Below are 14961 nucleotides of genomic sequence, written 5' to 3' on the forward strand. Positions count from 1 at the left end.
TGGAAGCATTTACTAAATCAATTAATAGCAGACTATGCTAATAAAGAGGCAAGGGCAGAATTGACAATCAACCATCTAGCTGGAGAAGGACAACACAGCCTACCTGATCAAGCAACAGGTATCCCCAGAAAAGTATTGGATGATATCAAAGAGATGGCTTTGAAAGCTTTAATCCAGGTATTGGATGTTAGCATCCTCAATCTGGACTATGTAAATGTAAGACAAGAACATGGAGACCCCTACATGAAATTTATTGATAACATAAACAGGCACTAGAGAAACAAGTCCGGGATAAAAAGACTCAAAATGAATTACTAAAATCTTTGGGAGGAGCCAATGCCAACCTGGAATGTAAGAAAGTGCTGTGTGCCCTTCCCTTAGAGCCAGAACCCACACTCCTGCAGATGATTGAGGCCTGTAATCGCCTCAGAACAACAGAACACATAGCAGCTGTACAAGCCCAGGCCATTGGGCAAGGAGTTGCAGAAGCCCTAGCAGCTATGCAATTCCCATTTAAGGGGCCCCAGCAACATCTACAGGGCCCAAAAATATGTTTCCAGTGTGGTCAACAAGGACATTTTAGAAAATATTTTCTCCAGAGGGGAAGGAACTATCTGGACCCTAACGGAAATCAACATCAAATAATCAGATTTCTCAAAAGGTAACTACACCAAGCAGCTGTCAAAAAAAATACCACCGGAGTGCAAGGCAGCCTCGTACTCTGACACAAATGTTCAAGCCGATGATGCCTACAACTGATGAAGGTCAAATTGTGCAAACACCCATTACAGACCATGTAGCACGGAACTCCAGCACCTCATTTCCCAGTTGCCAAACACCTTACCACCGGGGCAAAATTTGTCTCGGTCTTGGTGAGTGTGAAGTCTGTTGTTTTAACTGACTATTTTGCTGATGCAATATTGAGAGGATAGCTGGGGCCCGAAGATTTGCCCTGTGACCTATTAATCTTAGGAAACTGCCAATTGAGGACTGAAGGATTTTTCATATTGCCATCCATGCTATCAGTGGCCTCACAAAAAGAAATTACAGGGCTGGTCCTGTCTCCTGACCCACCTTGTTTTACACTCCAAGGACTAACAATTGCCCAAGCCATAATAGTTCCCAAACAGGATGCCAATGACATTTGACTAGGGATGTGGACCTAGGTGATAAATCATGATAAACCAAAAATCACCTGCACTCTGAAACTTAACAATGAAAAGATTGTTTTGACAGGGCTTGTGGACATAGGAGCCGATGTGACAGGTATCTCACGTTCCAAGTGAGCTCCTAACTGGGTGTTCACATCTACTGCAGGAATATTGTCCAAGATTGGAGGTGGCAGTGACAGTCTCCGAAGTGTGGAACTTATTAACATCAAAGGACCCGAAGACCAAATTGCCACATTGAGACCATTCGTAGTAAAGTATCTCAGTGGATCCTGGCTAAGCCTTACCTGTAGTCACTAAGTGTGGATTCGCCAAAGGAACCCCCAAGTCCACCCCAAGACAAAACCCACTAGACAGTAACTCTAGCACCTGGACTAGACAATTGTTTCAAAGATGACACAAAAGAAGCTTCTACTCACCTTCCTCAGCCTTTTTGCAACCACGCTTCTCACAAGTGAATGGGTAGCCCTCAAAAACACAAACAACCTATGGATAACTCTAGCAAAAGCCACAAAACAAGACACCCTGTGCCTGTCTGTCACTAGACCTGATGACCCCTTCTCCACCTGCCCAGTGGGGTTGCCCACAGATGTCTGGCCAATAACTGAGGATGCCATCTACTGTATGCGAGTTGACAATCCTGATGGCAAATGGAAGTACAACCCTGTCAATGCTTGGGACTACTGGACCCAGAAGCCTCTGCATGCAGCACTTGAACTCCAGGAGCTAGAAATTCTCGGTTCTGTAAAAATGGACTTTTGTTTAAGGTTTTATTACCGTCCAAGATGGGGAGACGGTGAAAGACATAAAATTACAAGAAAAAAAGAAACTATCAGGAGAGACATCGCCCCATACCATCCCACTTACAGAAACCAGACCTGATGGTGTAATTACACCTCTTCCATAATTTCTTGGTCCAGTAGCTACTCAATCCAGTTGCTGCAGGGTGTATTTCTTATTTGCCGGTATAGAGCATGGCCTGGTGTCCCTTCACACATCAAAGGCAGACCTTGTAGCCTGGGGAGGCTTGCCTTGCTGGCACCCAACATAAAAATTATTAATGGCCAGAGAAACAGAGCAAAAATATCTACACATTACTTTGAACATCATTGCAAAAATAATGTCATCTATTGGAGTCATAACAAAAGAATAGCGGCCTCCATCTCACTACCTTGGGTGGCTGCAGCTAAAGCTTTAGGACAATTAGACCATCTTGAGTGCCTGTTAAGTAAGCAAACCAATGCTACCTCCTTCACACTGAGTGGCTTGCTCTCAGACATAGAGACCATCAGACATGCCACCTTGCAGAACAGCGATAGAGTTTTTACTCTGGGCACATGGTTGTGTAGACTCTGAGGGCATGTGTTGTATGAACCTCTCCAGCCACAGCGAGTCAATCCAAAAAAACATTCAGGTACTGAAGGAAGGGTTCAAGAAGCTTCAAGTGGAAAACAAAGACTGGTTCAATAAAATCTTCAAATCCAAGAGACTAAAGGGTTGGATGATGTCTAACTATTAATTCTCTTAGTGGTTGTTGTTGGATTTTTAATTGTCCAATGTTCATTTGAATGCCTTTAGAAAGTCTTAAAAAATTATTTCAGCTCCATCTTTGTTGAGAAACATAAAGGAGGAAGATACCCAACACAGGCTTCTCATGGACTCCTTGGAAGAGAGAATTGGAGGCCAGGATGGTACAAAAACCTCTCAGAGACTCAGTGTGGGAAAGAAAATCCTTAAAAGTACCTAAAAGTATTCTCAAATCCAAAAAGTACCTTAAAAACCTTGAGTATCTCAAAGTATTAATGAGCCCACAGAGTGTCAATACAGAGCTCTCAAGGGACTCGTTAAAGCAGAGAATTGGGGCCATGGTTGCACAAACCTCTACCAGAGTCTGTATCAAAAGGGAAACACCAAGTACCTTAAAATAACAAGTACCCTGAAGCATTGATGAGCCCCACTGTTTTTACTAACAAAGCCTCTCCAGGGACTAATTATAGGAGATAATTAGAGGCCGTGACTGCACAAACCTCTAACAGACTCCAAGGTGTACTGGTTTAGGGCAAAATTGTTAAAGAATCTGCAAAGGAGGGCCCCTCCAGAAAGCGAAACCCACACGGCCCCTCCCCCCAACCGGTTCGGGAAAAAATTCCTCGGAGAGAGGTGGAAAGAACCTGTTTATTTTACTGGCCCCGCACCCCCCAGCACACAAAATGAACAATACCCGATGACACCGCTCTGAGAAAGATGGCAAAATCAGAAAGTCTCTTTCGGGGGTGGTTGCTCTGTTCTCAGTCCCTCCGGCGCTGGGCCAGCCGCTGCAGCCGAACCCTTGGTGTTTCCGGGTCCCAGTGCGGAGCAGGTTTGAGATGGTCAAAGGAACAGGAGAGGAGAAACAGTCCAGGAAGCAATGTGGACTGTTTAGCTAGAACTAGCTAATAAGCAGAGGCAGAAAGCAGAGCAGAAGCAAGAGCAGAAAAAGAGAGCAAGCAAAAGTAGCAAGCAAAAGCAGCAAGCCGAAGCTGGAAGTAAAAAAAAAAACAGCTCTGTGTACCGCTTGTCTCTGTGTCCTGATAAGAGAAACCCAAACAAAACTTCCACTCTTCAGTGCCGGTCTTAAAGGCACAGAACAGATGAATGGGGATATACAAGCATCATCACGTCACCCCAGGACATTCCACCCCTTATCCCCATATCATCAACATACTACAACACATCATGCATTATTCATACAAAATTTCTATCTGTTCCCCCAAAATTACAAGCAATACCCATCATGCCTTCATCACATCCCCACACTGTACCACTGAATCCAGGCCCTATATTACAGAGCTGCAGGATTCCCCCTTTTCACTTAAAGCTCCATCTATCACTTGCTCAGACCTTCGACACTTACACATTTCCTTCTCCATCTTCCACTTGCCCAGACCTTCAACTCTTACACATTTCCTTCTATCTCATGTCTGTATGGTTTAATGTACAGACAATGGCAGTAACATCCAATGAACAGTGATATTGCACATCATTCTTACCCCACAATCAGATCTCCCTGAGGTACACATTGTGTTGTTCCATCTCTTTGCATTATCCACCACGTGCAACCTGGTCCCTGAGCAAAGACAACCCCACGAATGGGTTTGCCTGTACTCGAGGCAGAATTGATCCACACAGTCTTCCCTAACAAACCTCTGATATGTACCACTGGGACTTTGTTTCCTTCTATTACATTCAGGGACTCAGACTGGGCAGGACCTGCTCGGTTGGTGGAACCTCGGGTGTTAACTAACCAGGTGGCTTTTGCCAGATGCTGCTCCCAATTCTTGAAAGATCCCCCACCCAAAGCTTTCAACTGGGTTTTTAGTAGTCCATTGTACCTCTCCACTTTCCCTGCAGCTGGTGCATGGTAGGGGATACGGTACACCCACTCAATGCCATGTTCCCTAGCCCAGGTGTTGATAAGGCTGTTCTTGAAATGAGTCCCATTGTCTGACTCGATCCTCTCAGGGGTGCCATGTCTCCACAGAACTTGCTTTTCCAGGCCCAGGATGGTGTTCCGGGCTGTAGCATGAGACACAGGGTAGGTTTCCAACCATCCAGTGGTGGCCTCCACCATGGTCAGCACGTAGCGCTTGCCCTGGCGTGTCTGGGGCAGTGTGATGTAGTCAATCTGCCAGGCCTCCCCATACTTGTACTTGGACCACCGCCCACCGTACCAGAGGGGCTTCACTCGCTTGGCCTGCTTGATGGCAGCACACGTCTCACAGTCATGGATAACCTGAGAAATACTGTCCATGGTTAGATCCATCCCTCAGTCTCATGCCACTTAGAGGTGGCATCCCTGCCCTGATGGCCTGAGGCATCATGGGCCCATCGAGCTAGGAATAACTCCCTTATGTTCCCAATCTAGGTCTATTTTGGACACCCCTATCTTTGCAGCTTGGTCTACCTGCTCATTGTTTTGGTGCTCCTCGGTGGCCCTACTCTTGGGTACATGGGCATCTACATGGCGGACTTTCACAGGTAGCCTCCCTACCCTGGTAGCAATGTTTTTCCACTCACCAGCAGCCCAAATTGGTTTCCCTCTACGCTGCCAGTTAGCCTTTTTCCACCTCTCCAGCCATCCCCACAGAGCATTGGCTACCATCCATGAATCAGTGTAGAGGTAGAGCTTTGACCACTTCTCTCTCTCAGCAATGTCTAGGGCCAGTTGAACTGCTTTGAGTTCAGCAAATTGGCTTGATCCACCTTCTCCTTCGGTAGCTTGTGCAACCTGTCGTGTGGGGCTCCATATGGCTGCTTTCCACTTCCGGTTCATCCCTACGATGCGACAGGAACCGTCAGTGAAAAGAGCGTAGCGTGTTTCCTCTGCGGGCAGTTGGTTATAGGGAGGAGCCTCTTCAGCACGTGTCACTGGTTCTTGTTCCTCTTCATCTGTGACACCAAAATTCTCACCTTCGGGCCAATTTGTAATGACCTCCAAAATCCCAGGGCAATTCAGTTTACCTATACGGGCGCGCTGAGTGATGAGAGCAATCCACTTGCTCCATGTAGCACTGGTGGCATGGTGAGTGGAAGGAACCTTGCCTTTGAACATCCACCCCAGCACCGGTAGTCGAGGTGCCAGGAGGAGTTGTGCTTCAGTGCCTATTACCTCCGAAGCAGCCTGGACTCCTTCATAGGCAGCCAGGATTTCTTTCTCTGTTGGAGTGTAGTTGGCTTCAGCCCCTCTGTAGCTTCGACTCCAAAATCCCAGTGGTTGACCCCGAGTCTCCTCAGGCACCTTCTGCCAAAGGCTCCAGGACAAGCCATGGTTCCCGGCTGCAGAGTAGAGCACATTCTTCACCTCTGCTCCTGTCCTGACTGGGCCAAGGGCTACTGCATGAGCAATCTCCTGCTTGATCTGGACAAAGGCCTGTTGCTGCTCAGGGCCCCACTGGAAATTGTTCTTCTTGCGGGTGACCAGGTAGAGAGGGCTCACAATCTGACTGTACTCAGGAATATGCATTCTCCAAAAACCTATTGCACCCAAGAAAGCTTGTGTCTCTTTCTTATTGGTGGGTGGAGACATTGCTGTGATCTTGTTGATGACATCTGTAGGAATCTGACGCCGTCCATCTTGCCACTTCACTCCCAGGAATTGAATCTTATGAGCTGGTCCCTTTACTTTGCTCTTTTTAATGGCGAAACCAGCTCCCAGGAGGATCTGGATAATTTCCTTCCCTTTCTCGAACTCTTCCGCAGCTGTGTTCCCCCACACAATGACGCCATCAATATACTGCAGATGTTCTGGAGCCTCACCCTTTTCCAGTGCAGTCTGGATCAGTCCATGGCAGATGGTGGGGCTGTGCTTCCACCCCTGGGGCAGTCGGTTCCAGGTGTACTGCACTCCCCTCCATGTGAAGGCAAACTGAGGCCTGCATTCTGCTGCCAGAGGAATGGAGAAAAATGCATTGGCTACGTCTATAGTGGCGTACCACCTTGCTGCCTTGGACTCAAGCTCATACTGGAGCTCTAATATGTCTGGCACGGCAGCACTCAGTGGTGGAGTCACTTCATTCAATGCACGATAGTCCACAGTCAATCTCCATTCTCCTTCAGATTTTCGCACAGGCCAAATGGGGCTGTTGAAGGGTGAGTGGGTCTTGCTGACCACCCCTTGGCTCTCCAGCTCTCGGATCATCTTATGGATGGGGATCACAGCATCTCGAGTGGTTCTATACTGCCGTCGATGCACTATGGAAGTGGCAATTGGCACTCGTTGCTCTTCTCCCGTCAGGCATCCTACTGCAGATGGATTCTCAGACAACCCAGGCAAGGTGTTCAATTGCTGGATGCCCTCTGTCTCTACAGCAGCTATTCCAAATGCCCATCTGAGTCCTTTTGGGTCTTTGAAGTACCCACTTTGAAGGTAGTCTATGCCCAAAATACATGGGCCTCTGGGCCAGTCACAATAGGATGCTTCTTCCACTCATTTCCCATTAGGCTCACATCAGCTTCCACCAAAGTGAAATCCTGGGATCCCCCTGTCACACCAGCAATAGAAACAGACTCTGTCCCCACATGTCTTGATGGGATTAACATGCACTGCGCACCAGTATCGACCAAAGCTTTGTACTCTTGTGGTTCCGATGTGCCAGGCCAACGAATCCACACAGACCAGAAGACACGATTTTCCCTGGCCTCTACCTGGCTAGAGGCAGGGCCCTTCTAAGCCTGGTTATCATTCTTTCCCTGGGTGTATGTTTTGGATGTTCCTTCAAGGGGATCAGACAGGTCATCATCATCATACCTGGCCGTTCGGCTACGGGCAAACGGAGCTGCTTTCCTCCTGGTGGCTTCCTTCAGTTCACGCACCCGTCGTGCTAGAACAGCGGTAGGTTTCCTATCCCACCTTCTCATGTTTTCCCCACAATCACGCAGGTAAAACCACAGCTCAGCTCGTGGGGTGTATCTTCTCTCACCATCTGGGAAACATCTGCCTTGGATACCGGAACCTCGGATCTGTACTGCTGAAATTTGGAGAAGGTCTTCTTTAATCTCCTCTCTAAGCTTCTTATGGTTCTCCTCTATCTTATCCTCTAAGTTCTGCAGACGTGTTTCTACCGCTGCGATTCTGGCATGTGTCGGGCCATGTACAGCATCTGCATATGCTCGGAGCTTCCTTGCCATGTCAAGCACAGTCTCACCCCTCTCATCCCTCTTCATGATGGCTAAGGCAGAGGCATATTCTTGTGGCCCGAGTCGTACGAGTTTTCGCCACATCACAGACATGCATGGTACTAAGTCTGGGTTCCTAGTTGTTACATCATCTGAGAAGATAATCTCAGCCACGGCCATTTCTCTCAGGCGTTGGATCCCTTGCTCTATTGTCTTCCACTGAGTCTGCTGCATATAGAGATCGTCTGCACACAGGTATCTTTCTGCCACACTTCTTAGGACCCGTTCCCAGAGGTTGTGAGAGTTAGCCCCCCTCATCATTCCTTGGTCTATGACAGGATCCTGTGACAGGGATCCCAAATGCCTGGCTTGAGTGCCATCCAAAACGGTAGCCTCGCCTGCAGCATCCCAGAGACGGACCAGCCAACTAATTATGGATTCATCAGACCTTCGAGTGTAATCCTTCCGTAGGCCACGAAGGTCCTTCAGGGAGAAGGACTCAGTATTGGCATCTGATCTTGCACCTGCTGCTTTGACTCCTGACTTTACGTCAGGAGGCACTGAGGTTCCTTCTCCTGCATCATCATCATCATCATCGTCCACTGGTCGATTGGTCTTGGCTGTGCATTTCCCACTTCTAGTGCTGGTAGCAACAGCCATGGGTTTAGCTGCTGGCTTCGAGCCTGGAGTGTTAGCTACAGCCTGAGTCACCGGGACAGTTGCTGATTTATCTCCCTGCCCCCCTGCCTCTGTCTGCTGCCCTAGAGTATCTAGCAGTGTGCGATAAGCATATGCCAGGGCCCAGCTCACTGCAATGACCTTCCTCTCCTTAGGCTCATCCTGGTACTTCTCTTTCAGATATTTCCCCACCTCAGCTGGGTTCTGAATTTGTTCATGGGGAAAATCCCACACTATAGGGTCAGAGAATTCCTTCAGGATTTGGCCCATATCCTCCCATTTCCCACACCACTTAGGATTTTCCACACCAGGGTTTACTCCTGAGTCAGGGGTCTCATCAGCCCGTCTAGAAATCTCAGCCCTCATTCTAGAGAAGCAGCAGGCTGTATAGAGGAAGGTTACCAGATTGAATACCAGGAAGATGGTTTCTTTAACATTGAGGGGAAACTGAACATCCTTCACTAGTGATGCAACTGATTCATAGGAGAAGGAGGAAAGCAGAGGCTGAAAAACCTCATTCCCTCCTGCTCCTCCTGTGACAAACTGAATGCATAACCATAGCCATGAACCAGTCATACCTGGAGCAGACCCCAGCATGTTTATAAACTTCTTGCACATTATTGCCACCAAACCCAGCAGGATAGCTATTCTTGTCACAGCCCCTCTGATGTAAAAACTACGTATTAGGGGCAATACTAAAGCTATTTCTGGATACAAAAATAAGCCTAGGGACCAGAGAGGTATTAAAATCTCAAAAAACCCTAGGGACCAGAAATGCATGCAAACCTTCACCCCAACAGACATTATGAATCCAAAAAGCATGGCTATTAGCTGATTTAAACGAACACAGAGTAATAGCAGCCAAAATGCAGTCAAAACAGGGTTTTTCCACTTACTCTCTCACCTCACGTTTGGGCGCCAAAGATTTGTACTGGTTTAGGGCAAATTTGTTAAAGAATCTGCAAAGGAGGGCCCCTCCAGAAAGCGAAACCCACACGGCCCCTCCCCCCAACGGGTTCGGGAAAAAATTCCTCGGAGAGAGGTGGAAAGAACCTGTTTATTTGACTGGCCCAGCACCCCCCAGCACACAAAATGAACAATACCCGATGACACCGCTCTGAGAAAGATGGCAAAATCAGAAAGTCTCTTTCGGGGGTGGTTGCTCTGTTCTCAGTCCCTCCGGCACTGGGCCAGCCGCTGCAGCTGAACCCTTGGTGTTCCCGGGTCCCAGTCCGGAGCAGGTTTGAGATGGTCACAGGAACAGGAGAGGAGAAACAGTCCAGGAAGCAATGTGGACTGTTTAGCTAGAACTAGCTAATAAGCAGAGGCAGAAAGCAGAGCAGAAGCAAGAGCAGAAAAAGAGAGCAAGCAAAAGCAGCAAGCAAAAGCAGCAAGCCGAAGCTGGAAGTAAAAAAAAACAGCTCTGTGTACCGCTTGTCTCTGTGTCCTGATAAGAGAAACCCAAACAAAACTTCCACTCTTCAGTGCTGGTCTTAAAGGCACAGAACAGATGAATGGGGATATACAAGCATCATCACATCACCCCAGGACACAAGGCAAAAGCCAAACTCAAAGTCCTGTGAAAAACCTGCAGTCCCTGGGAGGATGAAGGAGCCCCCAGGGCCATTCCTGAGCAAGGCTCCCCAGGGAATCCTTCCAGCAGATCCTTGAGGCCACTGGACTCTGGGCTAGGGGGGGATGCTGAGGGCAGGACAAGGAGCTGACAGTGCCCAGCCTGGCTGGGGCTGTGCCAGGCGGCCCCAGGGCCTCAGGACAAGGTGTCTCCTCACAGCCCTTGATGGCACAGACCAGGCTGTGCCCCAGGGCACCAAGACTTAGCTTCTCTTTGTCCCCACCTGTCATCACTGCCACCAGTTCTCTGCTCTGTCTGGAGCCTGGGGACACTTTCTCTGTTGTCTCACTCAGTGGGACCCATTAAAAGTCCAAGAAAGTTTGGAGTTGGATTCTGGCTTGGAGTTCTGGAGAGGTTTCTTCAGCTCCCTCTCAGGGGCTGATGTTCAGGGCCTGAGCACAAAGCCCCAGAGGCTCATTAAAGTCCTTGTGCTGTGTCTGTGCTGCTGAGCTGGGCTGGGCTCCTGGCACAGAGGCAGCTCCTGGTAACCAGGAAGAGCTTCAAAAGCATATTTCTCCTGATGAACAGCTGTTCTGACAGCCCAGCAGGGCTGGGGCACTGCCTGCAGCCACCCCGGGCACAGCACAGAGGCACAGAGAGCTTCAATCAGTCAGGGCTGGGAAGGAGCTGAGAAGTGCCTGGGGCAGAATCACTGCCAGCCCTTGGCACAGGAAGCTCTGGCTGCAAGACAATGCAGCTGCAGCTCTTGGAGTGATCTCCTAAAGCTGGAACATCCCAATGCCTACAGACTCTGTGAGTACATTCTCTGATTGTCTCTTGTGCAGAGCAGCCAGGGGTGCCCAGGGCTGTCCTGCAGAGCAGGGTCCTGCAGCCCAGGGTGCTGTGCTGGGGCAGGGACTCTGCTGCCTGCCAGGGACAGCTCTCAGCCAGCCCTGGTAGCTGCTCCCAGCACTGGGGGATAAGATCTGGGTGGGAGGAGAGAGCTGGTAAGGCTTGGAAGTGTTCTCCTTGTGTGGGGAGGATGCTGCATTGTTCAGGACTGCTCCCAGCATGGCATTTAACTGCAGAACATTTCCAAGTAGATTATACAGGGAGCACAGCAAGGCAGGGGCTGCATAAAAGGGAAAATCCTGCTTTTTTAATCTACTGCTCTGGGTTGCCTTGATGGGAAATTGCACATAGATATTCATCTCTCAGTTCAGGCTGAGGAAAAAAAAAAAATTCTCTCAGATCCGTATAAAGCAGGCAAAGACAGAAATCAGCACAGGGCCCCTTAGAGGCAGCATCAGTGTCGCTCTTCCGACCTCCTCAGGGTTGCTCTGATGTTGCCATCAGAGCCTGCAGAGCTGAAGCTGCCCCTGGGCAGTGCATGAGCTGGGAGGGGTCTGCAGGGCAGAGCTGAGACCCCAGGGCTGGGCTGGGCTCTGGCAGCACTGGCAGGGCTCAGCTCTGGACACAGGGAAGCAGCTGGGGGGGACAGCTCCAGGCAGCACAGCCCTGGGCAGGCAGTGGAGGGAAAGTGCCCCCAGCCTGTGCTGTGGTATTTAAAGTCCTCTCCAAACCCAACTTTTCCATGATTACTTTTTTTACAGATCCCCATGGAAAGGCACTGAAAATGTCCAACAGCAGCTCCATCAGGCACTTCCTCCTGCTGGCATTGGCAGACATGCGGCAGCTGCAGCTCCTGCACTTCTGCCTCTTTCTGGGCATCTCCCTGGCTGCCCTCCTGGGCAACGGCCTCATCATCAGCGCCGTAGCCTGCGGCCACCACCTGCACACACCCATGTTCTTCTTCCTGCTCAACCTGGCCCTCAGCGACCTGGGCTCCATCTGCACCACTGTCCCCAAAGCCATGCACAATTCCCTCTGGGACACCAGGAACATCTCCTACACAGGATGTGCTGCACAGGTCTTTTTTTTTGTTTTTTATGCTACATCAGAGTTTTCCTTCTTGACCATCATGTGCTACGACCGCTACATGTCCATCTGCAAACCCCTGCACTACGGGACCCTCCTGGGCAGCAGAGCTTGTGCCCACATGGCAGCAGCTGCCTGGGCCAGTGCCTTTGTCACTGCTCTCATACACACGACCAATACATTTTCCCTTCCCCTGTGCCATACCAATGCCCTGGGCCAGTTCTTCTGTGATGTTCCTTTGATCCTCAAGCTCTCTTGCTCACACACCAACACTCTGAGAAAGCTGGGACTCAGTGCAATTAGTGCCTGTTTAGCATTTGGCTGTTTTGTGTTCATTGTTTTCTCCTATATGCAGATCTTCAGGGCTGTGCTGAGGATCCCCTCTGAGCAGGGACGGCATAAAGCCTTTTCCACCTGCCTTCCTCACCTGGCCGTGGTCTCTCTGTTCATCAGCACTGCAGCGTTTGCCTACCTGAAGGCCTCCTCCATCTCCTCCCCATCCCTGGATCTGGCCCTGTCAGTTCTGTACTCAGTGGTGCCTCCAGCCCTGAACCCCCTCATCTACAGCCTGAGGAACCAGGAGCTCAAGGCTGCAGTGTGGAGACTGATCATGGGACGCTTTCAGAAACAATAAACTACTGGCCGATTTCTGCAAATCACTTCAAATAAAAGTCCTCATTGACACTTCTTGTTGGTTTCATATTGGCAGTCCTTTGACTTCCTTTTACTTTTTTCATATTGTCCCCAAAGAAATATCATTGCTTGCGCTATTTCTCATTTTGTTTCTCTCCATCTTCCCTTTGGCCACAGACTGTTTCAAGGAGTGGCTGCAATCTTGGTGGCTTAAAAGGAACTAAAGTATGCTTCAGCAAAGTTTTCTGCAGAGATGCCCTTTTATTGCCTTCTCTGGAGCTGCAGCAGCAATGTCTGTGTGCAGAGCTGGGGGCAGATCAGTGCTGGCCCAGCAGCTGTGCCCAGCAGCAGCAGCACTTGGTGTTGCCAGTGCTGCTGCTGTGGCCCTGCCCCGCTGCCCTGGTGGCCCTGGTGTTGCTGCAGGGCCTGAGTGCTCTTGGGGCCGGGCACAGCCCTGGGGGTGACAGTGCCGGGGCTGCAGCAGGGACAGGCCATGGGCACTGCTGGGGCAGCGCTGACACCTCAGCCCAGGGCCTGGGGGCTCCAGGCTCCTTGCCCAGGCTCTCTCAAGAACATGGCCAGGCCAATGCTCAGCACAGAAAAGCCCCGTGAACAGCCCCAGGCTGGCCGTGGGCTGGCTGGGGGCAAACAGCATGGCTGGGGCTCTGCAAGGGCCCTGGGGGAGATGGGAAGGAGCAGCAGAGCAGGGGCTGATCCATCTCCAGTGTGCTGGACAGCCCAGGGCAGCGTCCCAGAGCATCCTGATGGAGCTGCCAACAACATCCCCCCTCTGCAGCCCTGGCCTCTCCCCCAGCTCACACAGGTGCCCCATCTCCATGCAGCAGGAAGGAGCACCCCCATGCTGTTGCTATGGGGACATGAACCTGGCAGCCATCAGCCCCTGGGGCCAGCAAGGGCTGGGGGACACCAGGGAAACCCCTCAGCTTTGTCCTGGCCTCTGCACTCAGCCAGAAAGTTTGTTCCCATCAGCTGGGACTTTCCTGTCCCACTGCAGATGCTGTTGCACAGAGCCAGGGCTCTCTGGCAGCCACCCCCAAACTGCCCTGAGCATTTTCTTTGTTTCACCTTTGCTTTCTTTCCTCTTCCTGCTGCAAACGTCTTCCCACTGCCCACCCCTCTTTCCTCCTCTGCAAACAGCCCATCCCTGTTTGCCCTTTCCTTTCTGGCTCCACTGCCCATTGCAGTTCCTGACTTGGCACCGTGGGAATGTCCCTTAGGCAGCAGGATCATCCTACAAGTGCTGCAGGAATTGTCTGCAGGCTCCTGCAGTGCCTGGTGCTGCTCCCTTGCCAGAGGCACCCCAGGCCAGGGGGGCACATCTGGGCTGCTGTGTCTGGCTCTGGGGCTCCCTGTTCTGGGCAATGAGGAGGGGCTGCAGAGGCTCTGCAGGACTGACAGGATGGGCTTTGGGGCTGGCAGGAGAAGCTGAGGGACCTGGGCTGCTGGAGCTTCTGAAGAGGAGGCCCAGGGCTCATCCTGCAACTGCTCCAAGGGTGGTTCCAGAGAATCCCAGAATCAGCAAGGTTGGAAACTGTGGGATCTCAGCACCTCAGGACTGAGGTGCCGAGTAACCAAGACCACCCTTGGGGGGCTCGGGAGTCCTGGAATGTTGCCAGAAGTGTCTGGTGGCTGGAATTTGATCCTACACAGGAGACGACACTTGTATGAGGATAGGAGGATTTCACCGGAGTGAATGGTGAAGGGATTAGTTAATTAGAGAGTGAAACACAGGGTTTAGGATTTCTGTACAGGGGGGTTTAGAGAAGTAAGATGGAGGAATTGGGGCGTGTCCTGTCCTTCTTCTTCTTCTTCTTCTCCTCCATCTTCTGTGGTGATGGTGGCACTTTGGGATTGGTCATTACTAAAAGTGCACTGGGCAATAAGGGTGAAAGGTATTGGGGAAAAATGATAAATATTGTATACGTAACTTTGGGTATAAAGATAGGTGACTGCCCGGAGGGCAGGGGAGTGTGCTCATGGCTGGCGGCTGAGCAGACCTCTGTCGGGCCGAGAGAAAATCTTTTAGATAAACAATTAATAAACACCGAGACCGAGAAAAGAACAGAAGCCTCTTCTCGTCCTTTGAAGCGCGGGCTGCCCCAAGGCCACCCCGGGCCTTTCCAGGCCCTCCAAACAGCCGAAAATCGGACAGGAAACGACCTTGCACATAATCAAGTTCAACCTGTGCCCTGACACTACCTTGTCTCCCCTGAGCCTCCTCTCCTCCAGGATAAATGACCCCAGCTCCCTCAACCGCTGCTCACAGGACTTGTGTTCCACATCCCTCACCAGCCT

General features: G+C 50.6%; 1 protein-coding gene across 1 annotated transcript; it reads left to right on the forward strand.

The window, feature by feature from the left end:
* The first annotated feature begins 11710 nt into the window (after window positions 1-11710).
* On the forward strand, window positions 11711-12646 carry LOC135441460 (olfactory receptor 14J1-like). The gene has a single exon (XM_064701007.1). The coding sequence runs from the start codon at window positions 11711-11713 to the stop codon at window positions 12644-12646; it is 936 nt and encodes a 311-aa protein (XP_064557077.1).
* The last annotated feature ends 2315 nt before the right edge of the window (window positions 12647-14961 follow it).

The sequence above is a fragment of the Zonotrichia leucophrys genome, unplaced genomic scaffold, assembly GCF_028769735.1.
Source record: "Zonotrichia leucophrys gambelii isolate GWCS_2022_RI unplaced genomic scaffold, RI_Zleu_2.0 Scaffold_301_63842, whole genome shotgun sequence".
Classification (NCBI taxonomy): Eukaryota; Metazoa; Chordata; class Aves; order Passeriformes; family Passerellidae; genus Zonotrichia; species Zonotrichia leucophrys.

Coding starts and splice junctions, on each gene's coding strand:
- LOC135441460 (XM_064701007.1), top strand. CDS start 11,711: ATGTCCAACAGCAGCTCCATCAGGCACTTCCTCCTGCTGGCATTGGCA.